This window comes from Hordeum vulgare, chromosome 1H (assembly GCF_904849725.1).
Source record: "Hordeum vulgare subsp. vulgare chromosome 1H, MorexV3_pseudomolecules_assembly, whole genome shotgun sequence".
NCBI classification, from domain to species: Eukaryota; Viridiplantae; Streptophyta; class Magnoliopsida; order Poales; family Poaceae; genus Hordeum; species Hordeum vulgare.
In genome coordinates, this window is record NC_058518.1 from 178055417 (window position 1) to 178075523 (window position 20107).

At 48.5% G+C, this 20107-nt stretch overlaps 1 protein-coding gene across 2 annotated transcripts; it reads right to left on the reverse strand.

The window, feature by feature from the left end:
- Window positions 1-15675: 15675 nt before the first annotated feature.
- LOC123408488 (serine/threonine-protein kinase RHS3-like) lies at window positions 15676-18123 on the reverse strand. Of its 2 annotated transcripts, XM_045101594.1 has the most exons (3): window positions 17813-18123; window positions 16896-17704; window positions 15676-16812 (listed from the first exon to the last, which is right to left on the reverse strand). In XM_045101594.1, the coding sequence occupies exons 2-3, from the start codon at window positions 17675-17677 to the stop codon at window positions 15927-15929; spliced, it is 1668 nt and encodes a 555-aa protein (XP_044957529.1). In that variant the 5' UTR covers window positions 17678-17704; window positions 17813-18123; the 3' UTR covers window positions 15676-15926. The 2 variants fall into 2 exon arrangements, with proteins under 2 accessions (XP_044957529.1, XP_044957524.1); XM_045101589.1 differs by lacking the exon at window positions 17813-18123 and having other exon boundaries at window positions 16896-17799.
- Window positions 18124-20107: the final 1984 nt, after the last annotated feature.

A 20107-nucleotide genomic window follows, 5' to 3' on the forward strand; every position in this document is an offset into this window, starting at 1 on the left:
CAACTACAGTTTAAGTTATAACATTGTTGTGGCCACAAAATACATACAACCGGTTGAGCACATAACTATACCTAACCATAATTCAACTATTCATTTGCGGAACAATCTAAACTACAATTTCATGTGCGCTAATGTAGTAATATGTATTATTTCATGTGCGCTAATCTAGTTCCACATGCAGAGGAAAAGAAATGACGTCAATCAATGGTCTATGAACTATATTGTGGAAGGTGCTTTAACTTAAACCTGCAAATTCAAATCATGTTCAGACATACTGATAAAATAATACATGGATTTTAAATCTTTGTTGCCTTGGCGAAGGAAAAAAAACAACATTTTTCTTCCTTCTTATACAGAGAACACACAAGGGTCTCGCTTTCCTTATTACTATAATTAAAATTAAATTAGTGTATTAGATTTTATATGGAATTTGAGCCCAACTCATTGTGTAATATTAGTTATGTCTCGATATAGAAAAACACCAAAAACATCTTGCTTCCCATTATTCCCATATATCTTAACCAAAAAATTAGCACAAGAACGACAAACTAAAAAAATCGATCACCTAATATGTATTTGGTGAGTCCTTATGTAATCACAATGAACTCGTATTTTGTGTATCCTTACAATTCACTGTTGCAGCCTAAAATGCACGAAAACACGGACAGTAAAATGGGGATACGAGATACAACATTTTCCAAAAAGAGCCATTTGGGGATACGACAAGTATATATAAAATAGAATATGTCATGTAATATAGAGTTAAGTTGGGAAATTAACGAGAAAGAGATCAGAATAGAGAATACTCCCCCATTTGGTGTCTCTCTTACAAAGTGCTTGATTGATCATCATCCTCTCATGCCATGTTGTCATTCCAAGTTTCATCCATCTTGCAAAACACATCAAACACGAATGTAGCAGAATCAGCATGAGTAGCACCAACAACACAAGTCGAAGTGCAGCAGCAGTTCCAGCGTAAGCAGCAACACAAGTGCTCACCTATTCAAGCAAGTAGTAACATCCTAGAAGCACACGCATTCAAACAATTAGAGAAGCACAACATGGAGCAATAGCACAAGTATTCGAAGAGCAGCACACCAGCGAGCAACATCCAGCATACCAGCAGCTTAATGGCAGAAAATATGAGGAATAAAAATGGAAGGGGTTCAGGAAAGATGAGAGGTCGATGTGTTACCTGCGAGGCTGTGACTGTGACAGCTCCAGACGGTGGGAGAATCATATCCAGAGTAACGAGAAAAAATGTAAACACCTTTGGCAAATAGATATGGCCTAACAAAAAAAATATCTGGATAAGTGAAATCGAAAAGCTAGGAAATTATAGACATGCACTGAGTATTCAATATCTTTTTATATAGTCCAAACAATCAAAACAAACTTCATCATATTGATAATGTAAATATGCTTGCTAATAATCATGTACATTTATATGATTACTTCAGATAAATCTGTGCAATATTTGCAACTAGGAATATAAAAAAAGAATGAAGTTTCAGGTGGTGCAAAATCGTGAAACTACTTTACACAGAATGGAAGTGCGAGATATGAACATACAAGTAACACAAAGAGTATGTAGTAACAAATGCTTATGTTGAACTAAGGCCTAATCGGCAAAGTTAAACATGAATGTGTGGTAGCAGTATATTTGTGTTTCCGTTGACGTGATCTCCATGTTGTACGAAGGTTATTTTCATGCTCTTTGCTTCTCCTTTTGCTCTAGAATATCATGGTGTATGTTAAGAGTTAAACCCGTAGTGCATGTGTCATTTTCGGTTCAATTCATGTGTACGTATGCGTGTAGGTCTTAAAGTAGTCACGGAGTAGGACTAGAACTAGTTAGCTTTAGCTATTATATAACACTCTATCCCAAAATAAGTTTCTTAATCTTTGTACAACTTTATAATAGTTAGTACAAACTTAAGACGCTTATTTTGGGATGAAGGGAGTTTATATATCGTATATCCCCTGGTAAAAAAATCATCAAAGCGATAAAGCTAACACCATGAGCGATACGCTCTTGTGGCAATAAGCGAAGTTCTCCCGTGTGTTGCTAGTAATAATGATTCGATCAAAGTAAAGATTGACCAGCTTCTTTCATGCAACCGTGAGGTTGTCTTCCGGCTGTTGTATGTTATGTGACGTGCATACCAACTAGCTAGTAGGAGGCTAGCTTTGCACTTTGATGTATCTGGGAATTCGGTGAAAAGGAAATTCGCCAGGATCATGTCATCTTTGCACTGCACTTGTTCGTCGCGGTCGTTCGTCGTCGTGCATCGCCACCACCGTCGGAAATACTCCCGGCGGGCCTGGGCCTGTAGTGTCCACCTTACTTCAACATAGTCCTTTTATCTCTTGGACTACAAACAGAGAAATTGGGAGAAATAACCATCCCGTCATCCACGACTTGAAATTAAAGAGCACTAAGCAAATTATTAGGAGAGTTTAGACTGGCCCAAACCAATCTTGTAGTTGAGGACCATGTCGGAGACTTGTAGGAGCAACAAGTTATATAACTGAAAGACATCTACAGGTAACTCTTCTATTTTTGAACGAAACCTAGTCTTGCTGGTCGATTCACCTGAAGCCAGCGGACGGGACCAACTCACCTATGCGGCTGTGCCCACTCGCCGTTCCTCCCAGCATATTAACAGGAGGAGAGAAAAGCAGAGTTAGAGAGGGGACGGGGCAGGGGAGGGGATGCACTCACCAGATAAGCCAGTGCCTGAAACCCTGGCGATGAGGGATGGTCGCGGGTGTGCTTTGGTGGCGACGAGCACCGAATCTAGCCGGATGTGAAGGCGCTGTGGTGCAAGGGAACCTCGGCCCGTGCTTCATGGTATCGCAGCGAGGAGCCGCATGAAGAGAGAAGAAATAGAGATGGGACGCGAGAGGGGTGGTTGGGTGGGCGATTTGGTGAATTCGGTAGCCTCCGAAGCTATGAGTTGGGAGCAGGCGAGGGGGGGGGGCGTCGGAGAGGTGGGTCGGAGGAGGCACACAAGGCGCCGGGTGGCTGCGGTTTGGGAGAGGTGAGGGCAATCGGGGGCCTTTTGTGAATTAGGGGGCCTGTTTCTCACGCCCCCTCTCTTTTTTTCTTTGTTTTTTTTTCATTTTGAGTTGGACATGTGGAACCCATATGCTTCAACGCTTATATGTGTATCTATTGTAGATTTGGCAACACATAGTAAAATTTATGTTGCTTTATTGGAGGTGTCCTTGTAGTGTAAGGATCAGGCTCCCGAATAGAAAGACGGGGACCCTTCTTACTTGAGGAACCACCATGAAACTTCCTCCTCAACATAATTTCTTTTTGCTGAAATTTTTGAAGTTCAAGAGAAAAGTGAATAAAGACCAACCACACCTTGTAGAAACTACTCCTACTAGTGCCTACAGACTGTATCACGCGCTAAAACTACTTGGAACCAGCTAAAATCAACATTTCAAGCTCAAGAACAGGGTCACCAAGGTAGCAAGAATACGCGAAGGATAAAGCACTAGAGTAGAAACTAATTGGACCAATGGAGGAGTCACTTACCAAGGAGTAATTTCCCCAAAACGGTTTGGAGAATGGTGCTTTGAGCAAGGAGATCGAAAATCACACCCAAATGAGCAAGAACACAGGTTTGAGCTGCGAAACAATTTTTTCCGGAGGTAGAAGAAGGGGATGGGAGCTGGAATGAGTGGAGGGGGTCCCTGTGGGCCCCACAAGCTTGGTAGCCGCGGCCGGGGGGAGGCCGCGGCTACAGGGCTTGTGGCCTACTCGTGTGGGCCCCAAGCGAGCTCTCACTCCCAGTATTTTTCAAAAAATCCAGAAAAAATCATATTTGATTTTCAGGACCATCGGAGAACTTTTATTTTCGGGGTACTTTTCTCCGGGACGCTAAAACAGAAAACAGGGAAAACTAAACTAAATCTATCATTTTCCTTCTAAGCAACAGAAAGTGAAAGCTTAAAACAAAGGTATGTGACTCTTTGATTCATCCATTTCATGGTCATCGAAAGAAATCCGTCAATGGGGTTGATCAAATCCTCATGACAAAAAAAATTCAAATCGCAAAAGGAAACGGAGAATTGTCGAATAGCCACTAAGTCACCTGAATGGGGATATGAATCTCCCCAACAAGCAAATCATACTTCATCTTAACACAAGGAATAGGGCATTGAAAGCTCCCAATAAGAATCGATGAAGTTTTTCGATAGCATTGACGCAATGTACTTGATATCGTTTCTTCGGAAAGTGCACTCTATGCTCATTACCCTTGACATGGAAGGTGACATTGCCTTTGCTGCAATCTATAACAGCCCTTGCGGTGTTTAGGAATGGTCTTCCAAGAATGATCGCCATGGCATCATCCTTAGGAATATCCAGGATAACAAAGTCCCTTAAGATAGTAACGTTAGCAACCACAACACGCACATCCTTGCAAATGCCGACAGGGAAAGCAGTTGATTTGTCGGCCATTTGCACAGAAATTTCAGTGGGTGTCAACTTATCCAGTTCAAGTCTACGATAAAGAGAGAGAGGCATAACACTAACACCGGCTCCAAGGTCACATAAGGCAGTTCTTACGTAGTTTCCTTTAATGGAGAAAGGTATAGTGGGCACTCTGGGATCACCAAGTTTATTAGGAGTTCCACCTTTGAAATTATAATTGGCGAGCATGGTGGAGACCTCAAGATCTGGTATCTTCCGTTTATTAGTCACGATATCTTTCATGTACTTGGCATATGGAGACATTTTGAGCATATCAATTAACCGCATCTGCAGAAAGACAGGTCTCAACATTTCAATAAATCGCTCAAAATTCTCATCATCCTTTTTCTTGGATGGCTTAGGAGGAAACGGCATGGGTCTCTGAACCCATGGCTCCCTTTCTTTACCATGCTTCCTAGCAGTGAAGTCATTCTTATCGTATCTCTTAGGTTGTGGGTTATCAGGATTAACCATAGGTTCAATCTCCACATCCTTATCATTGCTAGGTTGAGCATTATTATGAACATCGCTGTCCATATTGTCACCAGGTTCATGTTCATCACCAGATTGTGTTTCTTCATCAGACGCAGAAATATCATTTGGTTCTTCAGGTGTGACAGTATTTGGTGAACTGACATGTAGGTTTCTATCATGCTTCTTCTTCTTCTTAGGATGACTGTGTGTATCAGCATTAATTCCTTGAGAATCTTGATCAATTCTCTTAGGATGGCCTTCAGGATACAAAGGTTCCTGAGTCATTTTGCCTCCTCTAGTAATGACTCTGACAGAGTTGTCATTTAATTCATTGAGCAAGTCATTCTGAGCTTTAAGTACTTGTTCTACCTGAGTAGTAATCATAGAGGCATGTTTAGTCAGAAGATCCAGATGATTGACATTTCTGTCTACACAAGCACTTAAATGACTAAGCATATGAGTACTTTGTTCCAATTGTCTGCTAACATAATCATTGAAACTCTGTTGTTTGGCAACAAAGTTGTCAAATTCATCAAAGCTTAGGCTAGCAGGTTTGTCAAAAGGAATATCACTTTCATTGAATCTACACAGAGAATTCACCTCTACTACTTGTATCGGGTTATCGAGACCATGGATCTCTTCGATAGGCGGTAGATTTTTGACTTCTTCAGATCTAATGCCTTTCTCTTTCATAGATTTCTTGGCTTCTTGCATATCTTCGGGACTGAGGAATAGAATACCTCTTTTCTTAGGAGTTGTCTTAGGAGGTGGTTCGGGGATAGTCCAAGCATTATCGTTGATCAAGATGTCATTCATTAGAATCTCAGCTTGTTGCAGAGTTTGTTCCCTAAAAACACAACCGGCACAACTATCTAGGTGGTCTCTAGAAGCATCGGTAAGTCCGTTATAGAACAAGTATCTCGTTCTTCTTAAGAGGGTGATCAGGCAAATCATTTTGTAGCTGGATGAGCCTCCCCCAAGCTTGTGGGAGACTCTCTTCTTTGAGTTGAGCAAAGTTGTATATTTCCTGCAAGGCAGCTTGCTTCTTATGGGCAGGGAAATATTTCTCACTGAAGTAATAGACCATATCCTGGGGACTACTCACACATCCAGGAGCAAGAGAAGTGAACCAGGCTTTAGCGTCATCCTTTAGAGAGAAAGGAAACAGCTTAAGGATATAGTAGTAGCGGATCTTCTCCTGACTAGTGAAAAGGGTGGCTATATCGTGTAGTTTGGTAAGATGGGCTACGACCGTCTCAGACTCATAATCGTGGAAAGGATCAGATTCGACTAGAGAGATTATATCAGGGTCGACAGAGAATTCATAATCCTCATCGGTGATAAAGATAGGTGAAGTGGCAAACTTCGGGTCGTATTTCATCCTAGCTTTCAGAGATTTTTCCTTCCACTTGAGAAGTAATTTCTCAGCGTCATAGGCATCCTTAAACGCAAGAAAATCCTCAGCTATCTCTCCCTTCATAACGTAACCCTCAGGTATATCAGGCATTTCATATCTAGGAGAGCTAGATCTAGAAGGAGCAAAAGCAGGTTCTATCTCAATAGTATCGGCAGTTTCAGAAGCATCACGAGCATTGGCAGTAACTCTAGCAATATGAGCATCAAGGAATACCCCTAGTGGCATATCAGGAAAAGTAGTATCTCTAGCAGTATCAAGCATAGCATCATCAGGAAAAATAACGTCTCTAGCATCATCAGGCAAAGCAGTATCAAGCATAGCATCATGGATAGCAGTATCAGGCATAACATCTCTAGCAGTATCACGCATAGCATCTCTAGCAGTATCAGGCATAGAATCTCTAGCAGTATCAGCCATAACATCTCTAGCAGTATCAGGCATAGTATCTCTAGCAGTATCAGGCATAGTAGCATCATAAGCATCATCAATAGCAGTAGCATCTCTAGCATCATCTAGCACATGCGACATATCAAGATTTCTAGCAAGAGGTGGTGTCGCAAACTTACTCATAACTGAAGGTGAATCAAGTGCAGAGCTAGATGGCAGTTCCTTACCTCCCCTCGTAGTTGAGGGCAAGACTTTGGTTCTTGGATCTTTCAGATTCTTCATAGTGATCAGCAGATATAAATCCCAAGTGGCTCAGAGAATATAGCTATCCTCCCCGGCAACGGCGCCAGAAAAGAGCTGCTTCGAGTTGCTCAACAATTAGCAATTGTCTTGCAATGGCCCACGAGCGTGTGGGATCGCGGCAGTTTTCGAGGGTAGAGTATTCAACCCAAATTTGTTGTTTCGACACGATGGGAGTGAAATGATATTCTCCAATATTAGCAGTTGAGTTGTCGGCTCAACCACACCTGAAAGATTAGTATCTGCAAGCAGGATAAGCAGCAAAGGTAGTATGATAGCAATGGTGCTAGGAAAGAATCTGTTGATGGCAAATTATTCCTAACTGAAGTATCAATGGCGCCAGAAAAGTATTGTAGCAGGTAGCAGCAGTGTAACGAGTAACAGCAGTGGCAAGGAACAGCAGTACTGACAGCAGTAGCAAGTAGCAACAGTAGCAAGTAACAGCAACAACAAGTAACAGTAGTAGCAACTGTAGTGGCAGCAGCAGCAGGACAAAGCAAGTAATAGTAGCAACAAGTAACAGTACCAGCAATAGTAGTAACAGCAGCAGGGCAAAGCAAGTAACAACAGCAGCAAGTAACAATAGAAGTGGGACAAACTCATAGGCAATGGATCGGTGATTTGTTGGATGACATTCATCGTGCAACAGTTATAACACGAATAGATATGTGGCTAGCTCCCGTTCGTCAATGTGATGTAGGCATGCATTCCGTGTGTAGTCATATGTGCTTAGGAAAAAGAACTTGCATGACATCTATTGTCCATCCCTCCAGTGGCAGCGGGGTCCAAATGGATACTACGGGATATTAAGGTTCTCCTTTAAATAAAGAACCAGACTAACGCATTAGCACTTGGTGAACACATGAACTCCACAAACTATGGTCATCACCGGGAGTGGTTCCGGTTATTGTCACTCCGGGGTTGCCGGATCATAACACATAGTAGGTAACTACAACTTGCAAGATCGGATCTAAAACACACATATATTGGTGACAACATAATAATTTTAGATCTGAATTCATAGCACTCGGGCCCTAGTGACAAGCATTAAGCATGGTAAAGTAGTAGCAACATCAATCTCAGAACATAGTGGATACTAGGGATCAATCCCCGTCAAAACTAACTCGATTACATGATAGATCTCATCCTACTCATCACCGCCCAATGAGCCTATGAATAGATTACTCACGAACGATGAAGAGCTTCATGGAATTGGAGAGGGAAGAAGGTTGATGATGACGATGGCGACGATCTCCTTGATCCGGAGCCCAAAACGGACTTCAGATCTGCCATCCAGGGCAAGAACGGGATGTGGCGGCGCCTCTGGATCGTGAAACGCGATGAACTCTTCTCTCCTGATTTTTTCCGAGACGAAAGGAAATAAATAGCGCTAGAATTGGGGGCGGCAGATCCACGTGGGCCCCACAAGCCTGGTAGCCGTGACCAGGGGGGAGGCCGCGGCTACAGGGCATGTGGCCCACTGGCCCGTCCCCTCCGGTGGATCTTTGCGCAGGTATTTTTCATATTTTCCAGAAATATTCTTTGTAAATTTTCAGGACGTTCCGAGAACTTTCATTTCTGCACAAAAACAACACCATGGCAATTCTGCTGAAAACAGCGTCAGTCCGGGTTAGTTCCATTCAAATCATGCATATTAGAGTCCAAAACAAGGGCAAAAGAGATTGGAGAAGTAGATACGATGGAGACATATCAATCTATTGTAGGCTCAAAGGCTCTTTTGCTTAATGTTTTAAAAAGAAAATAAGGGCGGAGATTTTTTTTCAAGTTCTCTCATTTTACCGAACTCGAGTTATCTTTCTTCCTTTGTTTCGATTGATGTTTCGCGGAAACTTCAGAAGACCCCGAGGCTTCCCGGGGCAACCGCAAAAGGGCGAAATGGGGAATCGCTCAAGCGCCAAGGGGGTTTCCTGAGCATCGAGCCTTAGGAGCCTTACCGGTCATAAAGCCACCCGCCAGCCCTGGTGCCATCCTAGGGTTCAGGATGGTGCCAGGGGCGGTGGGGCCCTGCACCGTGAAGTTCTTCGAACCTAACGGAGGCAGGGAAATGTGTGGCGCTGGGACCTGTCGACGTAGAGCAGTTTCAGTGTCAAAGGGGACCCCTTAGCAATTCCCCTCAGCAGCCTTACTAGTCACAAGGCCAATCGGCCACCCAGGTGCCGCCCATGTCGGCACCTAGGGCGTCGGGGCTTTGCCCCGTGGGGAGCAACTTTGGTAACGGGTTGCGTCATACGGCGGTAGGGAAATGTGCGGGACCGGAACCTACAGACACAGAGTGCCGGAAGGTCCTCAAGACGCCGCACAAGCAGGGAGGAGGCGCCACGAACGAAGCTACGATCATGGGCTAGACCATCAACATTGCAACAACACGGTCTGGCAGTGGCCACAGCCAGGAGGGAAGCGTCACGCGCACTTCGTCTTTAGAGAATGCGTTAAAAGGTACCCACCATATACATCAAAGTTGTTGTTGAACTTAGTACATAACCCTGTCAGGAGAGCAAGGTGCCGGATCAGTAGGATGCATCGTCGCTAGAGTCCATGTCGTGGCCTTCGGGAGCAAGCCTTGTCACCAGATCCTTCATGTGAACCTCGACCCATTCGGCCAGGGCGGTGCGGATCGTCTTTGGCACTGGATCCAACACCGCAACAAAGTCGAAGTCTTTCTCAAGGTGGAAGAGGTGGCTGAAGACGTCTGAGGCCGCTTGACCAAAGTGGTCACGGCTCTTCTCCTCCATGAGCGTGAGGGCCTCCCCGGCACTCGCCTCAAGGTGCTCCACGACGTGGCAGAAGAAGCCCAAGTACCCATCATCGTCGGGGACCAGGGGACTGGAGACACACTCGCCGCATATTTCAGTCAAGGCATGGGAGCCTCTCCTCTCGAGGGATCGGAACATCCGGGAGCGTTCAAGTTGAAGGCTCTGAGCATGGGCCGCTTCTTCGGAGGCTTCTCCAACCAGGGAAGCCGCACCTTTCACCTGTTTGCAAACATGAGACAGTTTACCTTCGGCAGTGGTTGGGCGAACAACGTGACCTGTCGACGTTTCACCTCCTATTCCAACCTCCTCCGGAGGGTATTGATCTTGTTTTGCAGGTGACCGCGACGCTCGAGGAAGTGGGACTCCTAGAGCCTCTACTTCGCACGATAGTCGAGAAGAAGCGAACTTTGAGCCTCCGCCACTCCTCCATCAATCTCCTCGTGAAGCTTCGATTCACGAGAGGCAAGGGATTCCTCAGCAAGCGACACCAGCGCTCCCTCACTTCCAGACGCTCCTGCTCCAGGCTCTGCTCCACCTCTACAAGTGCCAGCGAATTGACGGACGCTCGAGAACCCGCACCAGCGAGGAAGGACTCTGCTGGCGGAACCCCTAGGGCGGACCTCGGCGGGGCTCGCTCTTCGAGATTGGCGATGAGGGCGCAAAGCTCCCTGTGGCGATCTTCGGAGACCCTGTGGTGACAGTCAGCCTCCTGAGCCTCGACGAGAGCACGCTCGCGGGCTTCTACCGCTGCAGCGAGGGATGCCTATGTCTCTGCCAGGACGTGCTCCTACTGCAGGCGGCCAAGGTTCATGGCGACCTCAAGCTAGCGCCACCCTAACGCAAGGTGTTGGCGCTCACCCTCCTGGTGGGCTTCGTGACTGGCAAACCCCTCCCCCAGACGTTGAAGCACGACCGCCGCAGTGTGGAGCAAGCCCCACGGCGCGGCAGGCGAACCTGGGACAGGCTCTAGAGGCCTGCAAGTGTCCTCACCTTCAGTACAACGAACGGGGGGGGCGCGCGAGGAGTCACCCGGCCCGAGTCCATGCTTGGGGGGTGGGGCCTCGCCCGTGGGCGTTTCGACGGCAGTAAGCGTCCCTGGAGGCCCCACATCGCCAAACATAAGCGGTCCAAAAGGAAGACGCAGCACTACCCTAGGAGGGGCCATAGGAGAGGGGAGTAGCACCCTTCTGTGGTACCGAAGGCCGCGACCGAGGAAGACTGTCAGGGAACCCTGCGGATTGCAAGGGAAGAAACCGCAGGATGCTCGGCGACCTTAAGGGCAGGCAGCATAGACCCACCTTCTCGGTCGCTGGTGGGGAGCCTATAGGACAAGGGCTTAGAAGATTGGCACATAAAGGAAGGACGAAGGAGGATACATGCGCTTACTCGTCAATGGCCATCCACTTCTTCCTCGCCGCAGCCCACCTCGTCGGGGGACGGCCACTCTTGGACGACCTCCTCTTCTGGCAGGCGAGGGTAGCCTAGCATGGGGACTCGACGGTCCTCGAGCGATGCTTGGAGGCGGGGGAGGCAACTTCCACCGTTGACCGGCCGCCACCACCAACTCTGGCTCGGCGCGGATCCAGAATCGGGCGAGTAGACGGTGATGCGCCGGACACCCCAGCCACGAGACGGACGGCATGACCAGAGTCTCCGCGGGCCTGAACCCCAGGAGTCGGGGCCGCCGGGGACGCTCCACCCCCAGAGAGAAGCCCCCACTCATCGAAGAGCGGCATCCCCGCGACAAGAGTTCCCGGGGCCTTTAAGCTATACAGCGGGAGGTCGTGCAGGGGAAGCTCACTAGGATCGTCACTGGTCAGCCAACGAAGAAGCTCGCGCAGGACGTCTGGGGAGAGATGCCTGACTTGGATCCTCATTGAGTCGTTGGGCCCCGTGTAGGCCCACATCGGACGGGAGTGGTGCTGAAGGGGAGCAATTCGCCGGCAGATAAACTCTTGCACCACCATCGCCATCGTCACCCCAGCTCGCCTCAGCTTCCCCAACCGGGCTAAGACCGGCACCAGCCGGGAGTCATTAAGCTCTTCGCGCTCCCACCCTCGGTTCAGCATTGCGGGGGTCGACGGAGGTTGGAACAGGGCTCGGCAGTTTCGACCTGCACCCACTGCCGCCGGAACCCCTCCGCATTGTGAAGGAGGTCTGCGTCGAGGGCCCACGGGACTGATGCATATAGACTTTGAAGGACGCGCATCCGGAACACTGCTCCTCGGAGACCAACTCAAGGGAGAAGAAATGGAAAAGCAATGCTACGGAGGGTGCAACGCCAACAAAAGCCTCACACAAGAACGCAAAGGCTGAAAGAAGAACCAAAGAGCTGGGGTCAAGGTGGAGCGCATGGATCTGGTAATACGAAAGCACTGCACCGAGGAAGCTCGAGAACGGCGGCAGCACGGCAGAAAGAAGGTCGTGGATATGGAGAGGAACCGCGGGAGACGACATCTTGCCCCGAGGCCACGAACCTGGCCAGATCTGGGTGGCCCCCCACTCATTGGAGCTGGCAGCAGCTACCAGGTGGACCTTCTCCAACCCCTCGAGGTTCACCACCGTCGACCAGCCCAACACGGGCCAAGGCGCCGTTGGGACGGTCGGATCCCGTGCGCCCCCGTATTTCCCCCCTTTCGGAGGCATGGCGGGGAAAATGAGGCGAAGGCGACGTGGCACGCGGGAGTCAGAGGAAGGGTCAGAGACAAGACCAGCAGGAGGAAGGGCCAGCGGCGAAATCGATAGGAGGCGGAGGCGGTCTGCAAGCACAGGTCACGGGATGCTGCACGAAGAAGACGGGTCCGCCGTTTAAAAGTCCTGGCCCGCAGGCGTTTAAGACCGCGATGCTTCAGGTCGCACTCAAAGTTCTGTTTCGAAGCCAACCCGAGCGCGCGTGGGCCCGGGGGCTGCCGTCGGTGTTTTGGGAATGGGGATACCCACACATGCCTGTCTGCGTCCCAGTGCTAGCCCACTTCATCGAGAAAACCAACGGGCCCGACACCACTCAGGACAAGTCTCTCGCGAGGGGCGAAGCCTCGCGAGGACGGACGTCATCTCGGAGCCAGTCCCTGCAGCGCTGGCAGCTACTTTGAAGGCAAATACCACTTTTGGAGAGGGGAGGCATGTTCCCGTGTCCCCCTTCGAAATTGGCCGTTGTGGGCTCCCTTCCCGCCGAAACTATAAGGGAAGAGGACCAAGGCCGCCACTATAAATAAAGGATAGGTTGCTTCATGGAAGGGGATCCGATCGACTCTCATCCACACACCCACACACCGCTAAGGCCACCAAGCCTCAAGAGGCCGAAGAACACTGTACTAGTTCATCCGCCAACGTCCACGAGAGGCAATACACCAAAACAGGAGTAGGGTTTTACGCTTCGCAGCGGCCCGAACCTGGGTAAACTGTTGTGTTTTGTGTTTCCCTCACCATCGAGTGAGCCCTTCGTCGTTCCCATCGAGTAGCAAGCTAGGAGAGGTTAAGCGGGGGGAGATCTTCGTACACGCCCCTGAGTTCGAAACTTTAGGGTTTTGTGAGCCCGAAATCCGACAGTAGTCTTCGTCTGCAAAGTGGCTGCCAGCGCTGCAGGGACGGGTCCAGGGATGACGTATGTCCGGCTGGCGGGCTGCGATGGCCTTGTTGCACCATAAGGGAAACCTTTGGAAGATGCCTTGGGAACCTCGATACGTCCTTGCCCCCTTTGCACTAAAGGGGAAACTGCTCTGTCCTGCTGTTTGCTGCTCCCCGGTCCTTCCTCCGTGTCATCCTAGACTCCTGAGGGCGAGTATCGCCTCGGAATATATGTCGCGCCGGAGGGGGTCCTGGCGAGGCCCCATGCAGGTCTTGACGCTGCTCCCCCTTCACGAGGCTTGGCCCCTCACGAGGACCTTGCCTTGAGTGGTGTCGTGCCCGATTGTGCTTGCTTGATGAAGTGGGCTAGCCCTGGGCGACAGGCAGGCACGTCTGGGTACCCCCATTCCTAGAACGCCGACATGGACAACTTATACAAAGGCTATTGGAGAAGGTTTTTGGGCTAAGATTTGTAAAATAGCAAGTGAGTGCAAATATACAAAGGCTGTTGGAGATGCTCTTAGTCCGTTGTGTGGAGGAGGGACATATGTCCCCTTGTTTGTTGAGTGTTTTGTATGGTACACTCTCCAAACATGAAACTTTTCCAAGTGTGTGAGTTGCCCAATGTTTAATACTCATATGAGCAATATTCACGTTTTTTCCATAAAAACAACTTGAGGGTCGGTGATGACGGAGAAGTTGTTTCCATACGCGCAAAAGTAAGGACAAAGCATGCACACAGACTAGTATTGATCTGTTGGGCCTGTTTAGATCCCGCACGCAATGGCGAGGAACCGTTGGGGTGAATCGATTGTTTTAGCCGGAGGGTTACAAAGACTGCCTAGGCCATCTGGTTTGCTAGGCGGGGTTTGATCCTTCTTGGGCTGGGTGGTATAACTATATATTCCTAGCCATCCAACCGGAGGTTGATTCTTGGGTCTTGTTTTTCATTGTCTATCTTCTTTTTTTAACGGTAGTTGCACCATGGTGTATCGAAAAGTAAGATTGGTCTATCGGAACTTATCAATGAATTAATGGGGGAATGGAGGGAAGATGTGGTTTGGGAGATCTATCTACCAATCAATGTTGTAGCAATACCGAAGATTTTGTTGTGCACTTGCAGGATCGAGGACTTCTGGATGTGAGGAGCCGCCAATACAGGCAAGTTCTTTGTTAGTTCAATTTACAAAATGCTAATGAGGACGAAGGTTCAACGGGAAAATTAGCTAGAAAATGTTGAAGGATCATTTGACACAAGTGCAGAGGAGAGGACATGGACATCATTATGGCATCTTCGAGTTCCCTCTAAACTAAGGAATTTCCTTTGCCACTTATGTCAAGAATCATTGCTAACAAATGCCTTGTTGAACCATCGTAATATGTCGACTAGGCAAGTTTGCTCAATCTGCTCAGCAGAGGATAGTTGGAGGCACGCTCTGATTAAATGCACGGTTGGCGCAAAGTGTGTGGGCTCTTGCCCGAGAAGAAACCGCCGAACATATGTGTACGAATGGGAGCTAAATGAGAAGGAATGGCTGAGCTTAATGAATGAAACGCTCTTTCAAAATGAATTTACACGAATGGTAGTCACCGTATGGGCAATATGGAAGGCGAGACAGAAAATGATACATCAGGATATCTATCAAAGGACTCAGTCTATGCATAGTTTTATTACTTCCTTCTAGTCTAACTTGTAGGAATTGGCAAAACCAAGGAAGCATAAACCTACTCGAAACATGAGGCTGTCGTCATGTGTGCATCCTTCGACGGATCACACAAAGTTTAATACTGATGCGGCGGTGATGAGGAGGGGAAGCCATGGGTCAATTGTAGTGGTGAGCCGTGATAAAGATAGTTTATTTCTTGGAGCATCTTGTATAATAATCAGCCATATGTGAGACCCGGAGGCGCTCAAAGCATTGGTGGTCCGTGAAGCTCTAGCTCTCGCAGATGATCTATATTTTTAAAACATACACGTTGCTACGGATTTCAAGGTAGTTGTGAACACATTAAAACAAGGCTCTTTTACAAAATATGGAGCAATAACACATGAAATCATACTACACTTGATTTTGTTTTCATCTTGTAATACCGTTCACGAATATAGGAGCTCGAATACCGAGATACATAATCTCACTAAGCATGCTTAATTTATCTTCAGAGTTTGGCCGCCATGTCTAGCTTAGTCATCCGGGGATCTTATTTTTTTACCTCAGACCATTAAATAAAGCTTGGCGAGTTTATCTAAAATAATAATAGTATGATTGTTTATTTTTTAAAGAATGAACCAATAACATGCAGCACTTTTTATGTCAAACAAATTGTACATACAAAAATCGTGTTGAGGAAGGAAATGATTACAACAAGTTGAAAGAACGTCAAATCACCTCTCTCAAAAAAGTAAAGAAAAATCACTACATACTTTCCATATTAATTAGTGCATCAGTGCGTGAAGCATATATACGTTTCTTAGAAGTTGGATCAGAAGTCAAACAACCTAATGCAAGTCTCACCCATCCTAGAAGTACTCGAAATCGCTCTGAGCTTCGCCGGTGCTCGACTTGGCGGTGGCGCTCTCTGGCGCATTCTTCTCCTTACCGGCGGCAGCTGCGTACTGCCGATAGTCCACTGGCTCCGGCACCGACGGCGGCGCCATACTCCTCACCAGCGCCCAGTTGACGCCCTCGAAGAACGGGTGCTGCTTGATCTCCGTGGCGCCCCTCGTGAACGCAATTCGCTTCTGTGGCTCCTTGACCAGCAGCCCGCGGATGAGGTCCCGTGCGACGGCACTGGCCCCGCCGGCAGGGCCACCGAAGTCGGAGGGGAACCGCAGCGGCTGCTCGATGACGTTGCAGAGAGTGGCACGGTTGCCGGCTCCTTTGAAGGGCGTGGTTCCGTGCAGCAGCTCGTAGAGGAAGATTCCCAGCGTCCACCAGTCCACGGCGCTGCCGTGGCCCTCCCCGCGGATGATCTCCGGGGCAAGGTACTCATGCGTGCCCACGAACGACATGGAGCGCGCGTCCGTGGGCTCCGCGTTGAACTCCACCGCGGCCGCCGCGTTGAGATTCACCTCGCTCTTCGACGCCTTCCTGCTGCGGCGCGGCAGGATGCGCGGGAAGAAGGACGACGGCTGGATGCAACCCTGGTTGGGACCCAAGCCTTCGCCGCCCTCGCCGGCCGAGCCAATGCCGCTGGCGCCGGCACTAACGTTCCCGCTGGTGTTGTGTACCGAAGACGACTTGACAAGTGTCGGGCTGACGGAGCACCGCAGCGACAAGTCGAAGTCCGACAGCATGATGTGGCCGTCGTCCCTGACCAACACGTTCTCCGGCTTCAAGTCTCTGTACACGATCCCCAGCATGTGCAAGTACTCCATGGCAAGCAGTATCTCGGCGGTATAAAATCTGCCACAGAAATGTGACATTAATCGTAAGAGCAGGTCGTCGACACGTACGAAATTGAGATGCGTCGACCAAAGAGAAAGGACCTGGCGGCCTGCTCGGTGAAATGCTTGGCCGGCTGCTTCTGACGGAGGGAGTGGAGGTTGCCGCCGCTGCAGTACTCCATGACGAGACAGTGGAACTTGTCGGTCTCGAAGTGGGTGTAGAGCGTGGGAAGGAAAGGGTGGTCGAGGAGGACGAGGATCTCGCGCTCCGTCTGCGCGCGGGCCATCTTGTTCCGGCTGATGAGCGACGCCTTGTCCATCACCTTCATCGCGAAGAAGGCCGACGTGCCGCGGAGCTCCACCAGGTACACGCTGCCGATGTCGCCGTAGCCCAGCCGCTTCAAGAGCCGGAAGTGGCCTAGGTTGAGCGCCGTCTCCTGGGCCGTCGCCTGCTGGATCGCCTCCCACCGGCTGTCCCCGCCAGTGTGCCGCTTCACGTTCGCCGACGTGGCTGACGCCGACGCCGAGCTGACGCTGCTCTCTATGCTATTGCTCCGTGTGCTGCGGCTGCTCTCCAAGCTGCCATTGCCGACGACGGTTTCCGCATTGTTGGCGCTCGTTGCGCTTGTTTCGGATGTTTGGGATTGGGGCAGCCCCGTGCTCATTGTAGAGACCTGGTAAAGATTGGCCGGGCTAGGTCTCTCGATCTGATCTGGCTTGTTCTTGGACTTTGGTTTCTTATTATCGGGAGGGACTTGCGAGTGAGCAGGTGCTTTCGAAGTTGCAGATTGAATTTCAATGAATTCATCGTCTTCGAAACTGTCGCGGTCGAAATCATTACTGTTTTTCTGAGGGCTGAAATCCATGCCATCGTCTACCATCATGGGAGCCTTCTTCTTTAGAAAAGTTCTCTGAAACATCACAAAACAGAATATCAACTGCTAACTGAAAGTCAAAACATCATGGTATCCTAATCCCATGCAGGCATTGTAAAACTTAATAGGGAAGAAACACAAAACCTGGAGGGTCAAATCTTGCCGAGTGCTTCGAATGCCAAGCAATCCAATTGATACTTCATATCATACACTAAGAAAGATCAAACAGGCCGACGATTTTTTTTTACAAAAGGTCTTATTCGTCTTGCCATGATGTGGGGAATGCAACTCGCAGCAACTAGAAAGGATTGCTTTGTTGGGTGGACAAACGGTAAGAATGCATGCAAACTTGGAGCTGGATTCGTGGGGTTGTGAGAGGAAGCCGTGGGGTGGATGAAAAAGGCATTGCTAAATTTAGGAAGAGGAGAGAACAGTTTTTTTTATTATCTGATCTCTTTCATAGTCTTGGTTTGGTGGTGGTAAGAACATCTACATCCGGTGCCCCAAACACGTCTCAATCGTCCGGGAGTGCGGACTGCTCACTAACCGTTAATATAAAATTGATTTATTCATGAAAAAAAATTGATTTATTTGAACGCCTCAAACCTGATTCAAACGTTCGTACTATTGGACGTCTGTTAAATTGTGATCCAAATTCTACCGTATTGGACTAGACGTAGTACAAACGGTGTGGGCCTTTGCGTTGGTACCGACGCGTACGAGTACAACTCGTTTACTTGTCCTCCAAAGACTCTCATGTATTGCCCCTCATATATACTCCATGTAGTCGCACCTAAAGACTGTCTGTCGTCTCGTGCTTGTAATACTCCTCCTCATAACGATTGCGCCTTCGTGCGTCCGTGGTTTTCTCCCGCAAGGGTTTCCACGTAAAAATTCGTGTCTTTCGTGTCTCGTTGATCTCGTTTTATCTAACAAGTGGTACACAGAGCTGAGGTTCTACACATACGAGATTTTTGAGACGAGAGCTAGGGTTACGTCCGCCGCCGCCGGACGTTCGGGCGATTCCGACTGGGATTCGTTTTCCGCAGCAGCCGCCGTACGCTGCGTCATAAGCCGAGCCGCTACAGCCGACTTGGCGTACATTGTATCCCTGCTAGTGGCCGAAGCCGCCGCTGTCCGCCACCCGATCCGGTTTCGCTCGCGAGGAGGCCACCGCTGTTACCCGTCGCGAGTTGCTGTGCTCGTTCAAGTCCCGAGAAAACCAGGCTGATCTATAGATCAGATTTTTGTTTGGTCCGACACTGTTCGGCTGTTCAGCAAGCTGCTGCTGCTCCACCACCGACGCGAGGCAAAAAATCCATCAGGCAAGTTGCTGCTCTCTCCTGGGCGTCAGTCGCGCCTCGGTTCCATCGCAGCCATAAGGAGCCGAGCCGCTGTGCTGTTTTGGATTCTTCCATCAAGCAAAGCTACCAGGTCCACGTGAAGCCACCAGACTAGTACTAGTTACTAGTAGATCAGTTTTTATTCCTTCAATTGCTACATCTACCCGAGAGCTACCAGGTGATATTTATCCTATTCCGTTTCATCCACATTAATTCTGTCAAGAATTTTCTGCCGGCTTGTACTACTTTGTGTACACAGATTTATCTACTCATGGCTTCCATGAAGTACAAACTTCCGCTGCTGGACCGTGACACAAGGTTATCCTATGGCAAGTCAATATGCGGGCGTTGTTGGCGCAGGCCGACTACGATGATGCAATGGACAGTTTTGGGAAGAATAGAATTGAGGATTGGACTCCTGAGAAGAAACGAAGGGACCGTAAGGCTTTGTCACAAATTCAACTCCATTTGCATGATAATATTTTGCAGGGAGTTTTGAGCGAGAAAACTGCCGCCGCTCTATGGTTAAAGGTGGAAGGGATTTGCATGACAAAAGATCTCACCGGCAAAAGTAAGAACGGCCAGAGGGGCCGGTCGCAATCCAAAGACAAGAAGCAGTCTTGCAGATATTGCAAGAGAGACGGGCATGACATCTCAGAATGTTTCAAGTTGCACAACAAGGAAAAGAGGAACGACACATATAAACCGAAAGGTAACAAACAAGGTGAAAATTCTGCTAATGTTGCTCGTGATGAAAGTTCTGATGATGCTCTTATTGTTATTGTTGGATGTGCTGAGACCAATGATGAGTGAGTACTTGACACTGCGTGTACTTTTCATATGTGCCCGCATAGAGATTGGTTTACTACTTTTGATTCTACTACTGCTGCTGGTTCCGTTTTGGGTTTTGATAATTCACCATGCAAGATTGAAGGCATAGGTTCCATTCGAATCAAGATGTTTGATGGCACAATCAGAACTTTGACAGACGTTCGGTATATTCCGAAGATGAAAAGAAATCTTATCTCTGTGAGTGCCCTTGATGCAAAGGGATACAAGTATTCAGGTGGAGATAGCGTTTTGAAGGTCACCAAAT

Excerpts from the sequence above, each read along its gene's own strand:
- LOC123408488 (XM_045101589.1), bottom strand. The coding sequence starts at position 17,713 with ATGTTTCAGAGAACTTTTCTAAAGAAGAAGGCTCCCATGATGGTAGAC. Across the intron at positions 16,813-16,895 it reads TTCACCGAGCAGGCCGCCAG|ATTTTATACCGCCGAGATAC; the intron begins GTCCTTTCTCTT and ends TTTCTGTGGCAG.